Below are 22,952 nucleotides of genomic sequence, written 5' to 3'. Positions count from 1 at the left end.
TTTGGGATCACTTAAATATACTATCATATCTTCTGCACATAGGGACATTTTGACTTCTTCCTTTCCAATCTGTATCCCACTTTATCTTTGAGTCCCAGGATTCTTCTTTCTGGTTTGATGCATTCTATTGTAAGGCTTCTCGCAAGTTTGCTATTGGAATATTGAGTTTTTTCAATTCAACCTACATTTCAGCTTGCATTATAGTCAGTGTTTCTATCTCTATTGAATTTATTTTTCAAATTCTGAATTATCTTTGTCATTTCATTCAGCAATCTATGTATTTGTATAATCTTGGAAATCACTCAAGTGTTTATTGTTATCCTCCTGGAGTTCAGTGAAATGTTTGCTTGTGTCTTCTTTACATTCCTTAATAATCCTTATGATTTTCTTTGAAATTCTGTGTCCTGGTGTTCATCTATGTGTTTCTCATTAGAGAACATTTCTATAGGACTAGTGGGTTTGATGAGGGATGTTTATCTTGGCCACTCACGTGGGCTTTGTTTCAGTGATTTGACCTGAGCATGTGGACTTATTTCTTTGGTTGTGTCTTATGTGGTATCTGCTTTCCTTAGATTAGGCCAGTGCAGCTGATCCGTGACAGGAGTGAAACTTGGCATAGCTGGCAGGGGAGCTGTTTAGTTGGTCTAGGGAAAGATGGCTCCAGGCCTTGGAGCCAGGGCTGTGGGTACAGAGACGGCAGTGGGCAGAGGGAAGGATGGTAGAGGAAGGAGGGTGTCACCAGTCAGAGGTGGCTGTCTAAAGCACAGTCTCAAAGGCCACCGACCTTGAGCTAGGCCAGTGGGCATAGAGGTTAGTACAGTCAGAGGGTGAGGGGAGGGGGATGGGCAAGGATAGAGGGAATGGGAAAGAAAAGATGTGGCTTACTATGCAAAGGAGTTTCAGGAATAGAGAGAGTTCCTGAGCTCCAGTGCATATGCAAGCTTTTACTACTAACTTTAATCATATTTCTTGGTATGGATTTATTTACATTTTTTGTTTTTTCTTTTTGTTAGTTTGTTTTAAGTTTGCTAGGTTTATAATTTCATCCTTTTATATTTCCAAATGTTTTTTTCTTTTATTAGGTTTTTTCAGTTTACATTTTAAATGTCATCCACTTTCCCGCTTCCCCTCCTGAATCCCCCTAAACCACCCCCACCCCTTGCTTCTATGAAGGTGCTCCCTCACCCACTCACCAATTCCCTCCCACCTTCCTGCCCAGACATTCCCCTACACTGGGGCATTGAGCCTTGACAGGACCAAGGGTCTCTCTTCCCATTGATGCCTGGCAAGGCCATCCTCTGCTACATATCCAGATGGAGCAATAGGTCCATCCCTATGTTCTCTTGGGTTGGTGGTTTACTCCTTGGGAGCTCTGGAGGGTCTGGTTGGTTGATATTGTTGTTCTTCTTATGGGGTTGCAAACCCCTTCAACTACTTTAGTCCTTTAACTCCTCCATTGGGAACCCTATTCTTTTTCAGTGGTTGGCTGCGAGCATCCACCTCTGTATATGTCAAGCTCTGGCAGAACCTCTCAGGAGACAGCTATATCAGGCTCCTGTCAGCATGCACCTGTGGCATCCACAATAGTGTCTGGGTTTGGTGTCTATATATGGGATGGATCCCCCAGGTGGGGCAATCTCTGGATGACTTTCAGACTCTGCTCCACATTTTATCCCCTTCCATATTTCCTCCTGTGAGTATTTTTATTCCCTCTTCTCAGAAGATCTCACTTTGGTCTTCCTCCTTTTTGAGCTCATGTGGTTTCTGAATTGTATCTTGGGCATTCTGAGCTTTTGGGCCAATATCCACTTATCGGTGAGTGCTTACCATGTGTGTTTTTGTGTGACTGGGTTACCTCATACAAGATGATATTTTCAAGTTTTGTTCATTTGCCTATGAATTTCATAAAGTCATTGTTTTTGATAGCTGAGTAATATTCCATTGTGTAGAGGTACCACATTTTCTGTATCCATTCCTCTGTTGAAGGACCTCTGGGTTCTTTCCAGCTTCTGGCTATTATAAGTAAGGCTGTTATGAACATAGTGGAGCATGTGTCCTTGTTAGATGTTGGAGCATCTTTTGGGTATATGCCCAAGAGAGGCATAGCTGGGTCCTCAGGTCCATTATTTCTGAGGAACCTCCAGACTGATTTCCAGAGTGGTTGTACGAGCTTGCAATCCCACCAACCATGGAGGAGTGTTCCTCTTTCTCCACATCCTCGTCAGCATCTGTTGTCATCTGAGTTTTTGACCTTAGCCATTCTGACTGGTGTGAGGTGGAATCTCAGGGTTGTTTTGATTTGCATTTCCTTGATGACTGAGGATGTTATACATTTCTTTAGTTGTTTCACAGCCATTCTATATTCCTCAGTTGAGAATTCTTTGTTTAGCTCTATATCGCATTTTTTAAAAAAGGGTTATTTGATTCTCTGGAATCTCACTTCGTGAGTTCTTTGTATATATTGGATATTAGCCCTCTATTGGATATAGGACTGGTAAAGATCTCTTCCCAGTCTGTTGGTTGCCGTTTTGTCCTAATGACAGTGTTCTTTACCTTACAGAAGCTTTACATTTTTATGAGGTCCCATTTGTCTATTCTTGATCTTAGAGCATAAGCCATTGGTGTTCTGTTCAGGGAATTTCCCCTGTGCCCATGTGTTTGAGGCTCTTCCCCACTTTCTCTTCTATTAGTTTGAGTGAATCTGGTTTTATGTGGAGGTCCAAGTTCCACTTGGCCTTGAGCTTTGTGCAAGGTGTTAAGAATGGGTCGATTTGCATTTTTCTACATGCTGACCTCTAGTTCAACCAGCACCATTTTTTTTTGGAAATGCTGTCTTTTTTCTACTGGATGGTTTTGGGAGAGGAAATTCTCAGGATTTTCTGTATTCCATTGCTATCTATTGTAATCTGCCTTTTATCTCAAGTCTTAGAGTTTTGAGTGTTTTCTCTCTAGCTTTTATTGATTTGGTGAAAGGTTTGTCAATTTTGCTTTTCAAAGCAGTAACTCTTCATTTTTTTTTGTTATTTGTTTCTATTTCTTTGATTTATGCTCTCATCTTAATTATTTCTGTTTACTTGGTTTGGGTCTTATTTGATCTTGTTTTTCATATGCCTTGAGGTATGTCATTGTTGATAGTTTGAGGTCCTCCTGATTTTGTCTGTGAACATTTAGAGTTAGAAGAACCGCCTTCATTGTATCTCATAGGTTTTGGAATCCTGTATGTTCATCCTCATTCAGTTCTGGAAAAGTGTAAATTCCTTTGATTTCTTCAATGATACCATCATTATTCAGTATCATAAAGTTTACTTGAGTTTGTGTATTTTCTGTGGTTTCTTTTGCTGTTGATGTCTAGTTTTATTCTATGGTCAGATAGAATATAGAAAGTTATTTCAATTTTCTTCTTTTGGGGTGGGTGATGGGGGAGTGGGACTAGCTTTGTGTCCTAGAACATGGGGACTGGCGGGAAGAATGCATGTTCTGTAGTGTTCAGGTGGAGTTGTCCGTAGAAGCCTCTTAGTTCCTTTTATCTCTGCTGACAGTCATCTTTGATGTTTGTTTGTTTCCTGCCCAGATGGCTTGTGTTTGGTGAGAATGGAGTATTAAGTCACTTACTATTACTTTGTTGATGTTAGTCAATCTCTTAGTATTTGCTGTATGGAATTGTGTCACCTGTGTCAAGTGTAGTATACTTAGAACTGTAGTGTTCTCTTGGTGGATTGTTTTCTTAATCAGTATGAAGAAACCATTGTCTCTCCTGAGTAGTGTTGCTTTGAAGTCTGTTTTCTCAGGTATCAGAGTACTTAACCCCACTTGTCTCCTGGTACCAGTGGCTTGAAATACCTTTGCCCATTCTTCCCCCCCCATTTTTATTAAATTGGGTACTTATTTACATTTCAAATGCTATTCCCTTTTCCCATTTCCTGTCCATCAGCCCCCTAACCCCTTCCTCTCCCCTTCTATAAGAGTGTTCCCCTCCCCACCCACCCTTACTGCCTCCCCAACAATCTCCTACACTGGGGGGTCCAACCTTGGCAGGATCAAGGGCTTCCCCTTCCACTGGTGCCCCAACAAGGCTATTCTCTGCTACGTATGCAGTTGGAGCCCTGGGTCAGTCCATGTATAGTCTTTGGGTAGTGGTTTAGTCCCTCGAAGCTCTGGTTGGTTGGCATTGTTGTTCTTATGGGGTTGCAAGCTCCTTCAACTCTTTCAGTCCTTTCTCTAACTCCTCCAACGGGGGTCCAGTTCTCAGTTCAATGGTTTGCTACTAGCATTTGCCTCTGTATTTGACATGCTCTAGATGTGTCTCTTGGGAGAGATCTGTATCCGGTTCCTGTCTGTCTTGGTAAGGCATGTCTCTCAAAAAGCAAAAAGAGGGCCTGTGCTTTCTTTCTACCCCAGTCAGTTGTTGTGTGTCTGTTGATTGGAGAGTCTAGTCAGTTGTGTGTCTGTTGATTGGAGAGTCTAGTCAGTTGTGTGTCTGTTGATTGGAGAGTCTAGTCAGTTGTTGTGTGTCTGTTGATTGGAGAGTCTAGTCAGTTGTTGTGTGTCTGTTGATTGGAGAGTCTAGTCAGTTGTTGTGTGTCTGTTGATTGGAGAGTCTAGTCCACTGACATTCCAAATTGTTATTCTTGTCATTTTGTTGTTAATTTTGTAGTGTCTGATGGTTTTTAAGGCCTCATTTGGTAAATACTTATCTTGGAACCCCCCTTTGCCCTGTAGCTTCTGTAATGTGTTTGACATTCTCTTCCATTCAGAGTCTTCCTTCCAGTATCAACTGCAGTGTTGGCCATATATTGGTCAGATATTGATTTAGCCTACTTTTGTCTCAGAAAGATTTTCCTTCTCCTAATACTGTGACAGTTCTGTGAGTAGGCAGTGAGTAGGCAGTGGAGTGTTTTTCAGACCTTGAGTGTATGCTTTCATGTCCTTCTAGTGCCTAGAATTGTCATTGAAAATTCAGGCCTGCCTTTATGTGCGACTTGGTCTTTCTCTCTTGCCATTTTCAGCGCATTTTGTATTTTTCTGAATTGTAAGTGTTTTGGCCATTGCACAATATGAGGGATTTCCTTTCCTGGTTCTGCTTGCCTCTGTTTATCTGGATGCTTGTCTATTTCCCTAGTATTGGACAATTTCTTCCATTATTATACTAAATATATCTTCTATCTTTAACATGGAATTTTTCTTCTTTTTCGTCTATAACTCCTAAGTTTGATCTTTTCACAGTATATCAAAGAGCTTGTATATTTTTATAGATATTTAAATTTATTGTTGGCTTTAACAAATGATCCATATCCTCTGAGTTAATGCTTATATCTGACTACTGTGTTTTACATGTGACCCATTTTATAGGTAAAGCGCTTTACTGAGATTTTTATTTGACTTATTAAAGTTTTTATTTGAGAAATCATTTGTTTGCTTTATTTTCATTCTTATTTGAAAGGAACAATCCATTTTATTGGCTGACAACCTACCAAGTACACTCCTTATTTTGTCCAGCCAGTCTCTGGACCCTCCTGTTTCTGCTGTCCCAGAGTTGGGATGTGTCCTGCCATGCCTGGTTTGATTGTGGCTATAACATGGACTCAGGATCAAAGCCATTCTTGAATAGCAAACACCTTACTGAGCCGACTGCTAGACAGTAATTTGCCATTTATATGAATATTCTTTCTTTTAAAATGTCATATTTCAACACATAGGCTAAAAGTATTTTGAAATGAGCAAGTGGATGTGAGCAAAGAGAAAACGTTGAGAGAGACTTGTTGTCATGGCAATACTAAAGCCTGAAGTCCTGTGTGAGTTTTCATGTGAGAGCAGGACACCACTATAAAATGGCGCTCTGCTAATCTTGAAAATCTTTCCCTTCAAGTTGGACATGAAGACAAAAATGATGGAAGCGAAGTTCTCTGAAGAGAAACTTAAGCTGCAGAAGAAACATGATGCCGAGGTGCAGAAGGTAGGGCTGTGTCATGTATGTTGTCTGCAGTGTCACTGCACTCTGGGGCTTGGGACAGGCCACACATCTCCTTCTGCCCACAGATTAGGCATTTGAAAATAGTGTACGTCATTAATGAAATTTGCTGAAGTAAAATCATATAAAAATTATCTGTGAACTCTATTTGTGAACCGTGACTATTTTTGTCCAGTTCCCCCTTACCTATTACATTACCTGTATTTTAAGACTGAATGTCATAGTTTTTACTAGATCGTTACTAGTGACTTTTGTGAGTGTGTTTGTGTGGACTTGTGTAGCTGAAGAACTTAGGAGCTGTTTTAAGACAGGACCTTACTGTATTCCTCAGCCTGGCCTCGCCTCATCTCTTCTTCTCTTGCCTTCTCAAGTAGCCGGGTGACAGGTCTGTACCCACAGGCTCTGCGCCATCCTTGAAATGTGAAGTGAAAGAACAGCTGTAAATACTATAGTTTGTTTTATCCTGATTGTTTCAGCTTTCTGATTCAGTTCCTGTTTTTAATTAATGAATTAACTAGTTAATTAATTAATTAGATTCAGGATCACATTGTTTCCCACCTGGCCTCCTGCTTGTGCTCCTCCTACCTGGGCTCCTGAGTGCCAGTGCATCTTGCTCTCCTTAGATTCAGAAAGAGCTCTTGCTCCCTCAGAGTGAAAACCCAGATGCCTCTAGAATAGAGCTTTTCTTTCAAATAAACTAAATTCTCCTGAGAGCCTATAATTCACAAAGCAACAGCAAAGCAAACAAGCAAACTCTTGGACTTAGTTCTGTTTGCTGTTGACAGCATGTAGTGTGGTCCTGGCACTGACTGACTGTCAGGCTTCTTTCTGAGTAGGCCTCTCAGATTTTGCTTTCCAATTTTTCAGTATTTGTCTATTTATTAGTTTATTTATTTATTCACTCACTTACTATATGTGTTATGAGCCAAGGATTCATAAAAGCTAAGGAAGTACTATACCATTCTTAGGCTACCGTCCCACCCACTTAAAAAGTATGTTTATTTTGAGTCAGTATCTGGATCAGTGTCTAGCCTGGGCCTTAAGCTTACTCTGTATTAGTCTCTCAAGTAGTTAAGTTGTAGCTCTGAACTACCAAGCTTGGACCCAATTTTTTAATATTTTGAATTAAATTTGTATCTTTCCTGGTGTCTCAGCAAATTCAACTAGCTTTGCTATGTAGAATTTTAGTTCATGCTATATTTTTATAATTATTAAACATTTTTGTGCTAATGATGTGTGTTTTAAATGCATGATGTTTGTACAAATAGAACATTTACACGTTATTGAAAAACTAAGCCTATGTGTCTGCTTCCCCAAACTGAATAACAAAGACAGAATCAGCTAGGCATACTAACCATAGCACTGGGGGCTCAGGCTGGCCTTACACACATCTGTAGTCCAGGCACAGCATGACCTCATCTTCCTCTTGCCTTGCTCTCTAGAGTAGCTGGTATGCACCGCCAGAGTAGTCTCCTTGGCTCAGAGAAAGGGATTCTGGCTCAAAAATTAAACAAAGGAAAACAGCAGGGCAGAGGCAGAAGACCAAGGCCACAGCATCATGGATGCAAGCATCTCTGAAATAGAAAATACTTTACTGTTAAGTCAAATATTCTTTGATTTATCCTGTGTGTGTGGGGAGGTTATGAGAGTGGGCATGCACATGCATTTGTACATGTGGCATGTGTTGTTTATGCAACATGTGTATAAGGGTGTATTTCTATTGCATGTGCCTATGAAGGCAAGAGTCCTATTTTGCATATGTCCCGCTATCATTTTCCAGCTCATTTTTCAGAGACACAGTCTTTTCTATTTTTTTGTCTAATTGAACATTTCTTTCTGTTTTCATTCTTTATAAATCCAACTAAAACAGTAAGTAGTAACAATGCCACACCCCTGGCTAATTGTGCTGTTTCATAATTTTCTTTGACAAATTTGTCTATAACTGGAGCTTGGTGCTTACCATTTTGCCCCCATCCCTAACCCCAGTTACCTTTTTTTTTTTAATCATCCTGACCAATGCTTGACAAGAAACATAGGGGAAAGGCTTTTTCCTTCTTTGTCTTGGCTTATCATTTTAGAGAATATTCTCTCCAGTAGTGGAGAAAGTTAGGGGGTGCATCTCTATTCCAGTGGCATTCAACAGCGGCAGAGTGCTTCCTATTTGTAGATTAGAAAGTAGATAGGACAAGAAGTGGGGTTGGGTTATAAACCTCAATACCTGACACCAAAAGCTCTTCTTCCTCCAGTGAGGCCCCATCTTCCAAATGTTCCAGTCTCTCAAAATAGTACTATCAGCTGAGACGTAGATGTTCATATACCTGAGTCTGTGGAGGGAATTTTATATACAAACCAAACATTCCAAATCTTGGGACCTAGGACATCATGGCCTTCTCAAAATGAATTCAGTAAAGCCTTAAACAATTCCATAGTCTCATAGTTCCAGTACTGTTCAAAAGAGCAAAGACCATGTCTCTTTTTAGACTCAAGGCAGTCTCTTAAATATAAGCCCTTTTCAAGGGAAAAGTTATATATTTTCAGCACATAATGTCATGGGATAAACTATTTTCATCCTAGAGTGAAGGAAGGGAGAATAGACCAGACCAAAGTAGTAGTGAAAGGCATCATGGGAAATACAAAGCCTTTAGCTCCATGTCAGGCATATGGGGAATGGGGTAGTTATGGGCTTCTTCCTTGCGTTTTGTTAGCTTTGCTTCTCCAGCTCAGTTGCCTGTAACATAGATGACCTCTCTCTTGGGCCATTGCCTGGTCTCGGTGACTTTCTAGGATTCTGCACAAGCCTTTGTTTGTTACCTCCTCACTCTTCATAGTTGCAAAACCAGCACCACATGGAGAACATCATGTCTTCATATTGGCTTGAGATGTATCCTGGATCCTTTGGTCCAGAGCTGAATTTCATCTGTATGTCTTTGAGCTTAAACCTGGTAAAAACACTTGGCTAGGTAACCCTGGTTTAGCTGGATTCCCTGCTAGCTCTCTGTGTTTAGTCACTGTCTTTTCAAGTGGGAAATTTTAGATAACTTTGCTTTGTCCTAACCCTGCTGCTCTGGATGTGTGAAGTCTTGACCACTATGGCTCCTTTCCTGTCGGCCCAGCACTAAATCTGTGCTTTCTCTCTACTGGCACTATTCTATTGAACAAATACACATTTTGTCCCCACCTGCTTTGTCCTCAATTTTAATTAGATTTACACTTTTTCTTTTTTCTTTTCTATTTTTTGTCTAATTGTACATTTCTTTCTGTTTTCACTCTTTATAAATCCAACTAAAATAGTAAGTAGTAACAATGCCACACCCCTGGGTAATTGTGCTGTCTCATAATTTTCTTTGACAAATTTGTCTATAACTTTTTAGTTAAGCTTCATGTATTTTCAGGATATGAGCAGAATGCAGCCAAGAATAGGGTTTCTTTAGCCTGCAGCTCTAGAGTCTTCCTCTTCCTTCCTGTATACCAGTTCCAAAGACCTAAGAACTATACCATCAGGCTTATCACAACAGTGACCTCACTTCATGGTCACAACTTATGCTAATTAATTTCATACCACTTATACCAAATACCTGAGAAAAAGCAGCTTAAGAAAGGAAAAATTAGGGGGGAGAGAGCTGGACCCAGTAGCGGCGGCTACTCCTGAGAACCCAAAGGAGACAAATGCTTTCTGCCCAAATTCCTGACCCAAGAGGAAATCACCTAGTGCTATCTGTGCCCCTTGGGCACAGGAACCTAGGAACAGTCAAAACCCTTTGGTTTCTGCCTGCGCCAAGAGTTGAAAGCCAGTCACCAGGAGTGCCTGTACACCTGATAGCAGAGCTCTCTGTTTCTAGATCCGGCTGAAAGAAACAGGTATACAGGAGTGCTGGCACACAGGCCTACAGGAGTGCTGGCACACAGGCCTACAGGAGTGCTGGCACACAGGCCTACAGGAGTGCTGGCACACAGGCCTACAGGAGGGCCAAGCCACTTTCAGAGACAGCAAGACAAGCTAACACCAGAGACAACCTGATGGTGAGAGGCACAGGAATCTAAGCAACAGAAACCAAGACTACTTGGCATCATCAGAGCTAAGTTCTCCCACCAAAGCAAATACTGTATATCCAAACACACCAAAAAAGCAAGATTTGGATTTAAAATCACATTTTATGATGATGATGATGGAAGATTTAAGAAGGACATAAATGAGACTCCCTTGAAGAAATGCAGGACAAGACAAGTAAACAAATAGAAGCCTTTAAAGAGGAAATACAAAAATCCCTGATAGAATTACAGGAAAACACAACCAAACAGGTAAAGGAAATGGACAAAACCATCCAGGATTTAAAAATGGAAATAGAAACAATAAAGCACAAAGGGAGATAACCCTGGAGATAATAAAAGGGAAGAGATCAGGAGTCATAGGTGCAAGCATCAGCAACAGAATACAAGAGATAGAAGAGAGAATCTCATGGGTAGAAGACACCATAGAAAACATCGACACAACCATCAAAGATAACGTAAAACGCCAAAAGCTCCTAGCCGAAAACATCCAGGAAATCCAGAACACAATGAGAAGATCAAACCTAAGGATAATAGGTATAGAAGAGAGTGAAGACTCCCAACTTAAATAAAGGCCAGTATATATCTTCAACAAAAATTATAGAAGAAAACTTCCCTAACCTAAAGAAAGAGATGCCCATAAACATACAAGAAGCCTATAGAACTCCAAATAGATTGGATCAGAAAAGAAATTCCTCCTGTCACATAATAGTCAAAACACCAAATGTACAAACCAAAGAAATAATTTTAAAAGCAGTAAGGGAAAAAGTTCAAGTAACATTTAAGGCATACCTATCAGAATTACACCAGACTTCTCACCAGAGACTATGAAAGCCAAAAGATCCTAGGCAGATGTCTTACGGACCCTAAGAGAACAAAAATGCCAGTTCAGGTTATTATGTCCAGCAAAACTCTCAATTAACACAGATAGAGAAACCAAGATATTCCATGAGAAAACCAAATTTACACAATATCTTTCTACAAATCCAGCCCTACAAAGGATAATAGATGAAAAACTCCAACACAAAGAGGGAAACAACACCTAGAAAAAACAAGAGAGTAATCTCCTTCCAATGAACCCAAAAGAAGAGAGACACACACAAGACACCTCTAACAACAAAATTAACAGGAAGCAACAATGACTAACCTTAATATTTCTTAACATCAATGGACTCAATTCCCCAATAAAAAGACATAGACTAAGAAACTGGATACATAAAGAGGACCCAGCATTTTGTTGCATACAAGAAACACACCTCAGAGACAAAGACAGACACTACCTCAGAATAAAAGGCTGGAAAATGACTTTCCAAGTAAAGGGTTCCAAGAAACAAGCTGGAGTAGCCATTCTAATATCGAATAAAATCAACTTTTAACCAAAAGTTATCAAAAGAGATAAGGACACTTCATATTCATCAAAGGAAAAATCCACCAAGAGAAAGTCTCAATCCTAAATATCTAAATACTCCAAATACAAGGGCACCTACATTCATAAAAGAAACCTTACTAAAGCTCAGAGCACACATTTAACCTCATACAATAATAGTAGGAAAATTCAACACCCCACTCTTATGAATTCGCAGATCATGGAAACAGAAATTAAACAGAGACATAGAGACTAACAGAACTTATGAACCAAATGGACTTAACAGATATTTATAGAACATTTCATCCTAAAACAAAAGAATATACCTTCTTCTCAGTACCTCATGGTACCTTCTCCAAAATTGACCATATAATCAGGCACAAAACAGACCTCAACAGATACCGGAAGATTGAAATAATCCCATGCATCCTTAGACCATGGACTAAGACTGGTCTTCAATAACAACAAAAACAACAGAAAGCCCACATATACATGGAAGTTGAACAACACCCTACTCAATGATAACTTGATCAAGGAAGAAATAAAGAAATTAAAGACTTTTTAGAATTTACTGAAAATGATGGCACAACATGCCCAAACTTATGGCACACAATGAAAGCAGTGCTAAGAGGAAAATATCATAGCTCTGAGTGCCTCCAAAATGAATCAGGAGAGGGCATACATTAGCAGCTTGACAGCACACCTAAAAGCTCTAGAACAAAAAGAAGCAAATACACCCAAGAGGAATATAAGGCAGGAAATAGTCAAACTCAGGACTGAAATCAACCAAGTAGAAACAAAAAGGACTATATAAAGAATCAACAAAACCAGGATCTGGTTCTTTGAGAAAATCAACAAGATAGATAAACCCTTATCCAGACTAACCAGAGGGCACAGAGATTGTGTTCAAATTAACAATACCAGAAATGAAGAGGGAGAGATAACAACAGAATCTGAGAAAATTCAAAAAAATCATCAGATCCTACTATGAAAGACTATATTCAACAAAACTGGAAAATCGGGACGAAATGGACAGTTTTCTAGACAAATACCAGCTACCAAAGTTAAATCAGCATCAGATAAACCATCTAAACTACCCCATAACTCCTAAAGAAATAGAAGCAGCTATTAAAAGTCTTCCAACAAAAGAGCCCAGGATCAGATAGATGGGTTTAGTGCACAATTCTATCAGACCAATACTATCCAAACCATTCTACAAAATAGAAACAGACAGAGCACTAGCCAATTCCTTCTATGAAGCCACAATTATGCTTATACCTAAACCACACAAAGACCCAAAAAAGAAAGAGAACTTCAGATCAATTTCCCTTATGAATATTCAATCCAAACATGCTCAATAAAATTCTTGCAAACTGATTCCAAGAACACACCAAAATGATCATCCATCATGATCAAGTAGGCTTAATCCCAGGGATGCAGCGATGGTTCAATATATGGAAATCCATCAACTAATCCACTATATAAACAAATTCAAAGAAAAAACCACATTATCATTTCATTAGATGCGGAGAAAGCATTTGACAAAATTCAACAACCTTCATGATAAAAGTCCTAGAAAGATCAGCAATTCAAGGCCCATATCTAAACATAGTAAAAGCCATATACAGCAAACCAGTAGTCAACATCAAACCACACGGAGAGAAACTTGAAGCAATCCCACCAAAATCAGGGACTAGACAAGGCTGCCTACTCTCTCCCTACTTATTCAATATAGTACTGGAAGTCCTAGCCAGAGAAATCAGACAACAAAAGGATGTCGAAGGGATACAGATTGTAAAGGAAGAAGTCAAAGTATCAGAATTTGCAGATGATATGATAGTATAATTAAATGACTGCAAAACTTCCACCAGAGAACTACTAAGCCTGATCTGTAGATTACTTTTGGCAAAATGGCCATTTTGACTATATTACTCCTGCCAGCAAAGTGGCTGGATATAAAATTAAAACCAATCAATAGCCTTCCTCTACTCAAAGGATAAACAGGCTGAGAAAGAAATTAGGGAAATGACACCCTTCACAATAGTCCCAAATAATATAAAATACCTCCGTGTGACTCTAGCCAATCAAGTGAAAGATCTGTATGACAAGAACTTCAAGTCTCTGAAAAAAGAAAATGAAGATCTCAGAAGATGGAAAGACCTCTCATGCTCATGGATTGGCAGGATTAATATAGTAAAAATGACCATTTTGCCAAAAGTAATCTGCAGATTCAATACAGTCCCCATCAAAAATTTCAACTCAATTCTTGATAGAGTTAGAAAGAGCCATTTGCAAATTCATTTGGAATAACAAAAAAACAAACAAAAAAAAACAAAACAAAACAAACAAACAAAAAAGGATAATGAAAACTATCCTCAATAATAAAAGAACTTCTGGGGGAATCACCATCCCTCACCTCAAGCAGTATTAGAGAGGAATAGTGATAAACACTTCCTGTTATTGGTACAGAGACGGGCAGATAGATCAGTGGAACAGAATTGAAGACCCAGAAATGAATCCACACACCTATGGTCACTTGATCCTTGACAAAGGAGCTAAAACCATCCAATGGAAGAAAGATAGCACTTTCAACAAATGGTGCTGGTTCAACTGGAGGTCAGCATGTAGAAGATTGCAAATCAATCCATTCTTATCACCTTGTACAAAGCTTAAATCCAAGTGGATCAAGGACCTCCACATCAAACCAGATAACACTCAAACTAATAGAAGAAAAAGTTGGGAAGGGTCTCGATCACATGGGCACTAGGGAAAATGTCCTGAACAAAACACTAATGGCTTATGCTCTAAGATCAAGAATAGACAAATGAGACCTCATAAAAATGCAAAAGCTTCTGTAAGGCAAAGGACAAAATGGCAACCAACAGATTGGGAAAAGATCTTTACCAAACCTATATCTGATAGAGGACCAATATCCAAAATATACAAAGAACTTAAGAAGTTAGACTCCAGAGAACCAAAATACCCTATTACAAAATGGGTTACAGAGCTAAACAAAGAATTCTCAGCTGAGGAATATCGAATGGCTGAAAAGTACATAAAGAAATGTACAACATCTTTAGTCATTAGGGAAATGCAAATCAAAACAATCCTGAGGTAGCACTTCATAACAGTCAGAATGGTTAAGATCAAAAACTCAGGTGACAGCAGATGCTGGCCAGGATGTGGAGAAAGAGGAACACGCCTCCATTGTTTGTGGGGTTGCAAGCTCGTACAATCACTTTGGAAATCATTCTGGAGGTTCCTCAGAAAACTGGACATTGAACTGCCTGAGGACCCAGCTACACCTCTCCTGGGCATATACCCAAAAGATGCTCCAACATATAACAAAGACACATGTTCCACTATGTTCATAGCAGCCTTATTTATAATAGCCAGAAGCTGGAAAGAACCCAGATGCCCTTCAACAGAGGAATGAATACAGAAAATATGGTACATCTACACAATGGAATACTACTCAGCTATCAAAAACAATGCCTCTATGAAATTCATAGGCAAATGGATTGAATTAGAAAATATCATCCTGAGTGAGGTAACCCAATCACAGTAAAACACACACGGTATGCACTCACCAATAGGTGGATATTAGCCCAAAAACTTGAATTACCGAAGATACAATCCACAGACCACATGAAGTTCAAGAAGGACAACCAACGTGCAGATGCTTTAATCCTTAAAAGGGGGAACAAAATTATTCATAGGAGGGTATAGAGGCAAAGTTTGGAGCAGAAACTGAAGGAATGGTCATTCAGAGCCTGCCTTGGGATCCAGCCCATATATATATCCACCATATATATATATATATATATATATATATATATATATATATATATATATATATATATCCACCAAAACTAGACAGTACTTATGAAGCCAGGAAGTGCATGCTGACAGGGGCTTGATATAGCCATCTCCTGAGAGGCTGAGCCAGAGCATGACAAATACAGAGGCAAATGCTAGCAGTAAACCGTTGAAATGAGAACTAGGTCCCCATTGGAGGAATTAGAGAAAGGATTGAAATAGCTGAAGGGGCTTGCAACCCCATAAGAACAACAATGCCAACCAACCAGAGCTCCTAGGGACTAAACCACTACCGAAAGACTATACATGGACAGACCCATGACTCCAGCTGCATATGTAGCAGAGGCTGGCCTTATTGGGCACCAAAGGAAGGAGAAGCCCTTGGTCCTGCCAAGGTTGGATTCCCAGTTTAAGGGAATGTCAGGTGGTGATTGGACTGGGGGTTGAATGGGGAGGGGAACACCCTTATACAAGTAGGGTAGGAGGGGATAGTGGGTTTATGGATAGGAAATTGGGAAAGGGAATAACATTTGAAATGTAAATAAAAATATCCAATAAGAAAAGGAAAATTATTTTGGCTTATGTTTTGTGGGTTATGATCTAGCAGCCATAGGGTTGAGGCTAAAACAAGAAAGATAAAGTAGAAGGCTACTAATAAAAGCACTAAGAAAAACTACTTTGGAATCTTTCTACGTTTTACTCAAAGTTGGTTTAGGGCGTATGGAAGTCTAGCTGCACTGTGAGATCATTAGCCTGGCCCACTCACTCCTCACTCTGGCTTTCTTTTGCACTCCTGGGTAACATTTTCTACTGTTTATTAACTTTCCTATTTTAGTTATTCCTCTTTTTAATTTGACTTCTTTTTATGCTAAAGTATAAAATAATGGCTATAGTTATTAAGTACTTAAATTTGAAACAACTGGTAAAATATAAATGGTGTAAAACTTATTAATGTTTTTACATTTTGAGTTCATTTTTTTTCCTGATTCACAAAACAGATAGATAGGAATGAAGCCTGTTGTAAATCATCATCTTGGACAAGGTCTTGGCTTTAAGCAGCAAGACAGTAGGACACTTAGGGCAGGGTTTCTCCATGTCTTCATGAAGGATGCTGCACCCCAGTGCAGAGGAGGGCATGAGCCAAGAGCTGATTTCTGATGACCTCACTCCACTACTTTATGACAGTTTAATTTCCAATCCATGTTTTAGGGATTCGTGTAATATATTATCCATATTCTTCTTAATATTATCTTGAAAATTCTAAACAAATATTTTAAAATTAGTTATTCTAGTGTATTAATATTTTATCAGTGTATATAAAGTAAATTTTTTTATTTAGGTGGAATCAGTTATGGGACTGATAGAATTGCAGAATACTGTGCTCACTTATTATATATTCTATACTAATTTTATGTACTGAAGTACTAGCCACTGTTTTTTTCAGATTTTAGAAAGAAAGAATAATGAATTAGAAGAGTTGAAAATCTTATACAAAAAGAAACAAACTGAAACCGAGGAGACTGTGCGAAAGCTTGAGAAGAAAGGTGATGGTGTCTGATGTGAATCTTCCAATACCTGTGTATATTTATTTTAATGATTTAAATGTAAAAATGTAAAATTACATTTCTGAGCTTCCAACAATAGATGAAATTTGTATGGACTTTCATGTAACTAGGTAAAGTAAGTTTCCTGCATGTGTGTGTGCGTGTGTGTGTTAAAAAATCTTCAAATATATTTCCCACTTATTCATTGTGAAGGAAGAAGAAAGCATGTAATTAAATTTTAAATTGGCTGCTATGAACCAAAATTAAAATTCTCAAGGATTCACAGCAAGATATCATTTTTTTTGTGAAATTAACCTTTGTTTGAATTTGATTAGTTGAAGAGAGGAATTTCTTGTGTTGGGGTAGGAAGGGTAAAATGATGAAGTGTGTGTGTGTACGTGTATATGTGTGTGTGTGTACGTGTATATGTGGCAATGTTTGACCACTGAGCACACAGGCTTGTGGCTGTCTGCCTGTCTGTGTCCTCCTCTGTAATTTTGCAAATGCTTTGATAAAGGCCTAGAATATCTGAGTCACAATTTTGGGGTCAGTGAGTGTGGAACTGAAAGGATTAAGGTCTGGTTGATGGCAGACATGTAGGCAATGAGTAAGAATGAGGGATAAAGGGGATTTCGATCTCGGCTGCTGCAAGTTTATTGGGTTTTCCCAGAGCAAACCTAACGTGGTAGAATGGATCATAATATCCCTGACAGTTTAGTGGGCAGTTACATGTGAGAATTAACCAATAACTTATGGTTTTTTAGTTTAATTTCCTGCTTTAAATGTTGGTTAAAGTGGGGCTGGAAAAATGACTCAGTGCTTAAGCGAGGACCTGGATTCAATTCCCCCCAGCACCACATGGCCACTCACCACTGTCTGTAACTCCAGTTCCAAGGAATCTGACGCCCTCACACAGACATAGATGCAGGCAAAACACCAATGCACATAAAGTAAAAATAAATTTTAAAAAAGAAAGGATGGAGACTCTTATTCACTTAAAAATGTTGGTGAAAGCGATTAGATATTCCTTCACTTTTTGTAGTTGTTACCAGTGATAGCTAAAGTATTTGATATTTCTAGATTTTCTTTCTCACTCTTTTTCATATTGGGAACCTTAAACATCCTTAAACTTAAAATTATTCAGCCTTTTTCCTTTTTAAAAAAGAAATAATGTTTTCTTTTTTATTTTTTTAAGAAAAGAAATAATGTTTTTTCTTTCTTTTTTTTTAAGGTTTATTTATGGGCAGGAGAGATGACTCAGTGGTTAAGAGCACTGGCTCTTCGTCCAGAGGTCCTGAGTTTGATTCCCATATGGGAATCTGGTAGTGTCTTTTCTACATGCAGCAGAGCACTCATATACATAAAAGAAATAAAAAGTTTTAAAAACCCTCATTTTAAAAAAGTTTTGTTTATTTTGTATTCAGTATTCTGCCTACATATATGCCTAGAGACCTGATTTTGTGCAAATTAGAGGGGTTTCTTTATTTTCAAAGGGAAGAATCTATTCGGTTAGTGCTTTTAAAAATTATACCCTGAGCTGACACTCCATGAGCACAAAATGTTCCACAAAAGAAGAAAGGTATGAAGGAGTGGGGGCTGGAACTGGTAGCAGACCATGAGCTCGTCCCCGGGGGCCCACAGAGACGGCGGTGTCCGCAGTGCCACTTTATGATGTGGAAGACACAAGAGATGGAGCCAAAGCAGCGGGATTACGAAGAGCCATTTTCTCGGTTAGAGCCTTTGGCCCATAGCCTTTAGGGGAGTAGAACTTCAGCATGGTTCCCAGCTGGCACACCTATGGGACCTGCTCTGTCGAGTGGACTCTTTAGAGTGACAGAGGCCATATTAGAGGAGAAATACTTGAGGGTAGCATGCTGTTTAAATGTTCTAGGGAGAGAATAAAGACTAATCAATTTCATCTATGCTTATAGAAGTGGCCAAAAAGCAATGAAATGAGAGGAGGTTTTAGAAAAGTAAGTTAGTGGGAAACTATCTATTAAATGTATCATTACATTTAGATATCAAATTCTAATATGGTTCCTAGAACTGGTTTAACTATAGTCCCATTGTTTTTGACAGTTCAGATCCTTATACGTGACTGTCAAGTTATCAGAGAAACTAAAGAGAATCAGATAACCGAGCTGAAGAAGATATGTGAGCAGAGCACAGAATCTCTGAATAATGACTGGGAAAAAAAGGTAAGCTCCCCAAGTCAGCCACAGGACTGTGCATGTGAGAGGGACATGCTAGCAAGAGCAGAAAACGCTTCAAACTTCAAGAGAAACAAAGATTGCTAGTGCTGCTGTTTTTGTATATTTTTACTTCAAGGTCTGTATTCTAGAAATAGTTTTTGTTTTAAAGTCATATTTGTGACTTATTGAATTAATGTTTTGCATTTTTTGTCATAGCCAATAGGTTTTAACTAAAATGATTATGGAAATAATGGTTTCAATTTGGGATTTGAATCATTTCTCTATTAAAATGCCTGGCACCACTATATAACCCAGGCTGAAGTTGATAGTTCAAACTTTGTTGGATGTGAGTAAAATCCCTAGTGGACAGTTCCTGCTTGCATGCACTGGGGAGGCATTGGTACAGGGCTTAGTGACCATCTTGGATCACTTTTGGTACTAGGTGTATCCCTGGTGTGAAAACAGCCTTCAGAAAATTGCAGATTCAGGGGTCAGATTTGAAGGAACGCTTCCAGTAGTCAGAACGGCCTGTATTAAGTCTGCAAAGCTGAAAGGTCTTCTGGGTGGCTGTCTGAGTATCCTCACTCTTCTTGAGACCCTTTCCAGTGTGGTACTGCATCTTGCCTGCTTTCTGCTTTCGGTTCTCACCAGGACCTGGCCTCCTATTCTTCCAGTATCTTCCTTGTCAGATGGGAATTCACATTGCCTTCATTAGCCTCTGCCCTTCTCTCTGTTCATGAATAGTGAGTCAAGGCATCTCTTAGACTCTTGAACTTCTTCGTTCCCCATCCCATGAGTGGCACTAGATCCAAGGATGGTAAGTTAGGATGAGACTCCCCGGAGGATGAAGGAAGGGATGGCCTGGTCTCCACTTTCGGTTTTGCTTCCCTTACCTCATTTCACAGTGTGTTTTTAAAAGCTTCAGCCATTTAAGCAGCATAACATAAGAATATTGATTAATTAAGACTCGCACACAGCACTTGTGATGTACAATCCTTCTTCATTATCAACCTTACTCTGTGTATTCCACTTGTAAACACCATCTTCGTGTTTGTTGTTTTATTGGTTATGGAAAGCCAAGCAAGTGTCTTGGGAATTTGCATAGGTGAGGAAGCGTGTCTACATTTGTATTGTACAGCGGAAACAGATGATACAGACGCTGAGTTCCAGTTCCCAGAAACAACAAGACCGTTAGTATGTGTTCTTCTGTTGGTATTTTGAAGACCACTGATAATATTGTTTAATTGAGAAATATATTATCAATCAGGCTTAGTTAGTTTCTACACAAGACAGGACATTTCTTTAATATTTGCCTTATCTATTGAAATTTTCTTTCAAGAAAACAGGAAAAATTGTATCCTTTTTGTATGGTATTTTTACTTGTGGGTTTTAGATTCTTTATAGATATAAATAGGATATTGAAAAACATTTATTGAATTTCAAAGTGACATATTCCACGATAGTGAAAGACTCTGGACTTCATTGTGCAGCTTCACAGTGCTGTAGCGGAAATGGAAAAGGAAAAACTTGAGCTTCAGAAGCAGCACACGGAGACCATTCAGGAATTGCTGGAGGACACAAATATGCGCCTGAGCAAGATGGAGGGGGACTACATGGTGCAGACGCAGTCCACAGTGAGTGTTGGCTTCTCCGTCCGACTTTGCACAGCGATCTTCCTTCCCATGCCTCATGCCTCCCGGATGTGTGCTTTCCATAAACTAGCTATGGAATTAAAGGAAGAGCGCTCCTGTCTTACAGTAGCCAGCAGCAGTGGGCAGGCCTAGGGTTCACTAAGAGCTCAGACCCGACTCTTCAGTGTTACCTACGTTTCTCAGTCTCTTAGAAATGGTCGCAAATTTTTTTCATTAACTTTTAGTTTAGAATTAATTATGTTCTTTTTAAAATTCTTTTAAACTGAAGATACAAGTGTTTTTTAAATATTTAAAGTTAGTGTGAAGGAAATTATAAGTATTACTACTCTGACACATTTTCTTAGTAGAGCATTATCTGAAGCACCATATATATACATCACTTGGAGAAATCTCAAATCCTAAACTGTTTAGAAGTCTTCTTAATGCTTTGAATGTTAAGTTTTCTCATTTTCATAGTAAAATAATAGGAAGTTTTTGAAAATATTAAATTGATATGCAAATGAAGTTATATAATAAGCTTTCAATATTAGTTGTTGATATTATCTTCAAAAATGCAACATATAAGAAGAATAGCGTTATATAAGTGGAAAAGGCAGATGCTAAGAAACTAATTAACACTGGCGTGAGGATAGGATTTTTGGCTCCCCTTCCGTGTAAAACTGACAGAAAAGAGATGAAGTCAGAAATGAAGATGGAAAAAACACAAGAGGTTCGTATAATTTTTGGAGTTTGTATTAGTTACATTTATGTCATTGTGACAAAATAACTTATAAAAACTATGCAAGGAAAGTTCCATTTTGGCTGACTGTTGCTGAGAGTCTGATGACAGGGAAGGCCTGTGGAGTTCACGGTGACAGGAACATGTCACAGAGGCGCCTTATATAACATCAGGCTAAGAAGCAAATAAATTACTGACAGACCCAGGATACAGAAACTCACCTTCAAAGTCATGGCCCTAGTCAGTCAGGTCCCCCCTTAAAGGCTTGACAGGCTCCTGAAACAGCACAGCTACCTGGAGACAAAGCTTTCAAAACATGACCCTGTGGGAAACAGTTCAGATTCAAATCATAACAGCATTGGAAATGCAGTGGAGAAGTCGAAATTGATCTGACAGGTTCAAGAACACCCAGGACGCAGAGAGGCTCTGCAGTCATCAGGCCTTTCAGCATTTCAGCAGCCTGCAATGCTGACATTCTTGGGTCTGTAAGCAGCAGCAAGGGTGAGGGCACAAGGACTGATCACAATGAGCCTACATTTGCATGTGGTTCAGATGTCTCCGATGCGACTTTTTTATTATTTTTATTGGATATTTTATGTATTTACATTTCAAATGTTATCCCCTTTCTCCCTCTCCCTTCCCCCCTCCCCCTCTCTCTGCTTCTATGAGGATGCTCCCATTCCCACCCCCCCACTCCCACCTCACCACCCTGGTATTCCCCATACTGGGGAAATGAGCCTTTACAGGACCAAGGGCTTACTATTGATGCCAGACAATGCCATCCTCTGCTACATATGCGGCTGGAGCCTTGGGTTCCTCCATGTGTACTCTTTGGTTGGTGGTTTAGTCCCTGGGAGCTATGGGGGTTCTGGTTAGTTGATATTGTTGTTCTTATGGGGTTGCAAACCCCTTCAGCTCCTTCAGTTCTTTTTCTAACTTCTCCACTGGTGTCCCTGTGCTCAGTCCAATGGTTAGCTGCAAGCATCCTCATCTGTAAAAGTAAAGCTCTGGCAAAGCCTCTCAGGAGACATCCATACCAGGCTCCTGTCATCAAGCACTTCTTGGCATCAGCAATAGTGTCTGGGTTTGGTAGATGCATATGGATGGATCCCCCAGGTGGGGCAGTCTCTGATTGGCCTTTCCTTCAGTCTCTGCTCCACTCTTTGTCCCTGTATTTCCTCCCATGAGTATTTTGTTCTCCCTTCTAAAAAGGATTGAAGCATCCATACTTTGGTCATCCTTCTTCTTGAGCTTCATGGGGTCTGTAAATTGTATCTTGGGTAGTCCAAAGTTTTGGGTTAATTTCCGCTTATCAATGTGTACATACCATGTGTGGTTTTTTGTGATTGGGTTACCTCACTCAGGGTGATATTTTCTAGTTCCAGCCACTTGCCTAAGAATTTCATAAAGTCATTGTTTTTGATAGCTGAGTAGTACTCCACTGTGTAAATGTACCACATTTTCTGTATCCATTTTGAGGGACATCTGGGTTCTTTCCAGCTACTGGCTATTATAAGTAAGGCTGCTATGAACATAGTGGAGCACGTGTCCACTATGAGCATATGTTGGAGCATCTTTGGGGTGTATGCCCAGGAGTGGTATAGCTGGGTCCTCAAAACGGAGAGAATGAGCAGCAACAGGATGCT

At 39.4% G+C, this 22,952-nt stretch overlaps 1 protein-coding gene across 1 annotated transcript in view; it reads left to right on the top strand.

Moving 5' to 3' along the window:
- Positions 1-22,952, top strand: part of Cep112 (centrosomal protein 112) — a 436,808-nt gene that overhangs the window by 89,610 nt on the left and 324,246 nt on the right. The window contains 4 exon segments of the mRNA XM_032914210.1: positions 5,867-5,953; positions 16,645-16,744; positions 18,824-18,942; positions 20,427-20,570. Coding sequence (XP_032770101.1) covers positions 5,867-5,953; positions 16,645-16,744; positions 18,824-18,942; positions 20,427-20,570 — 450 coding nt within the window.

Source organism: Rattus rattus, chromosome 9, assembly GCF_011064425.1.
Source record: "Rattus rattus isolate New Zealand chromosome 9, Rrattus_CSIRO_v1, whole genome shotgun sequence".
NCBI classification, from domain to species: Eukaryota; Metazoa; Chordata; class Mammalia; order Rodentia; family Muridae; genus Rattus; species Rattus rattus.
Note: the sequence above shows the minus strand (reverse complement) of the source record. Positions and strands in the feature narration are given on the sequence as shown.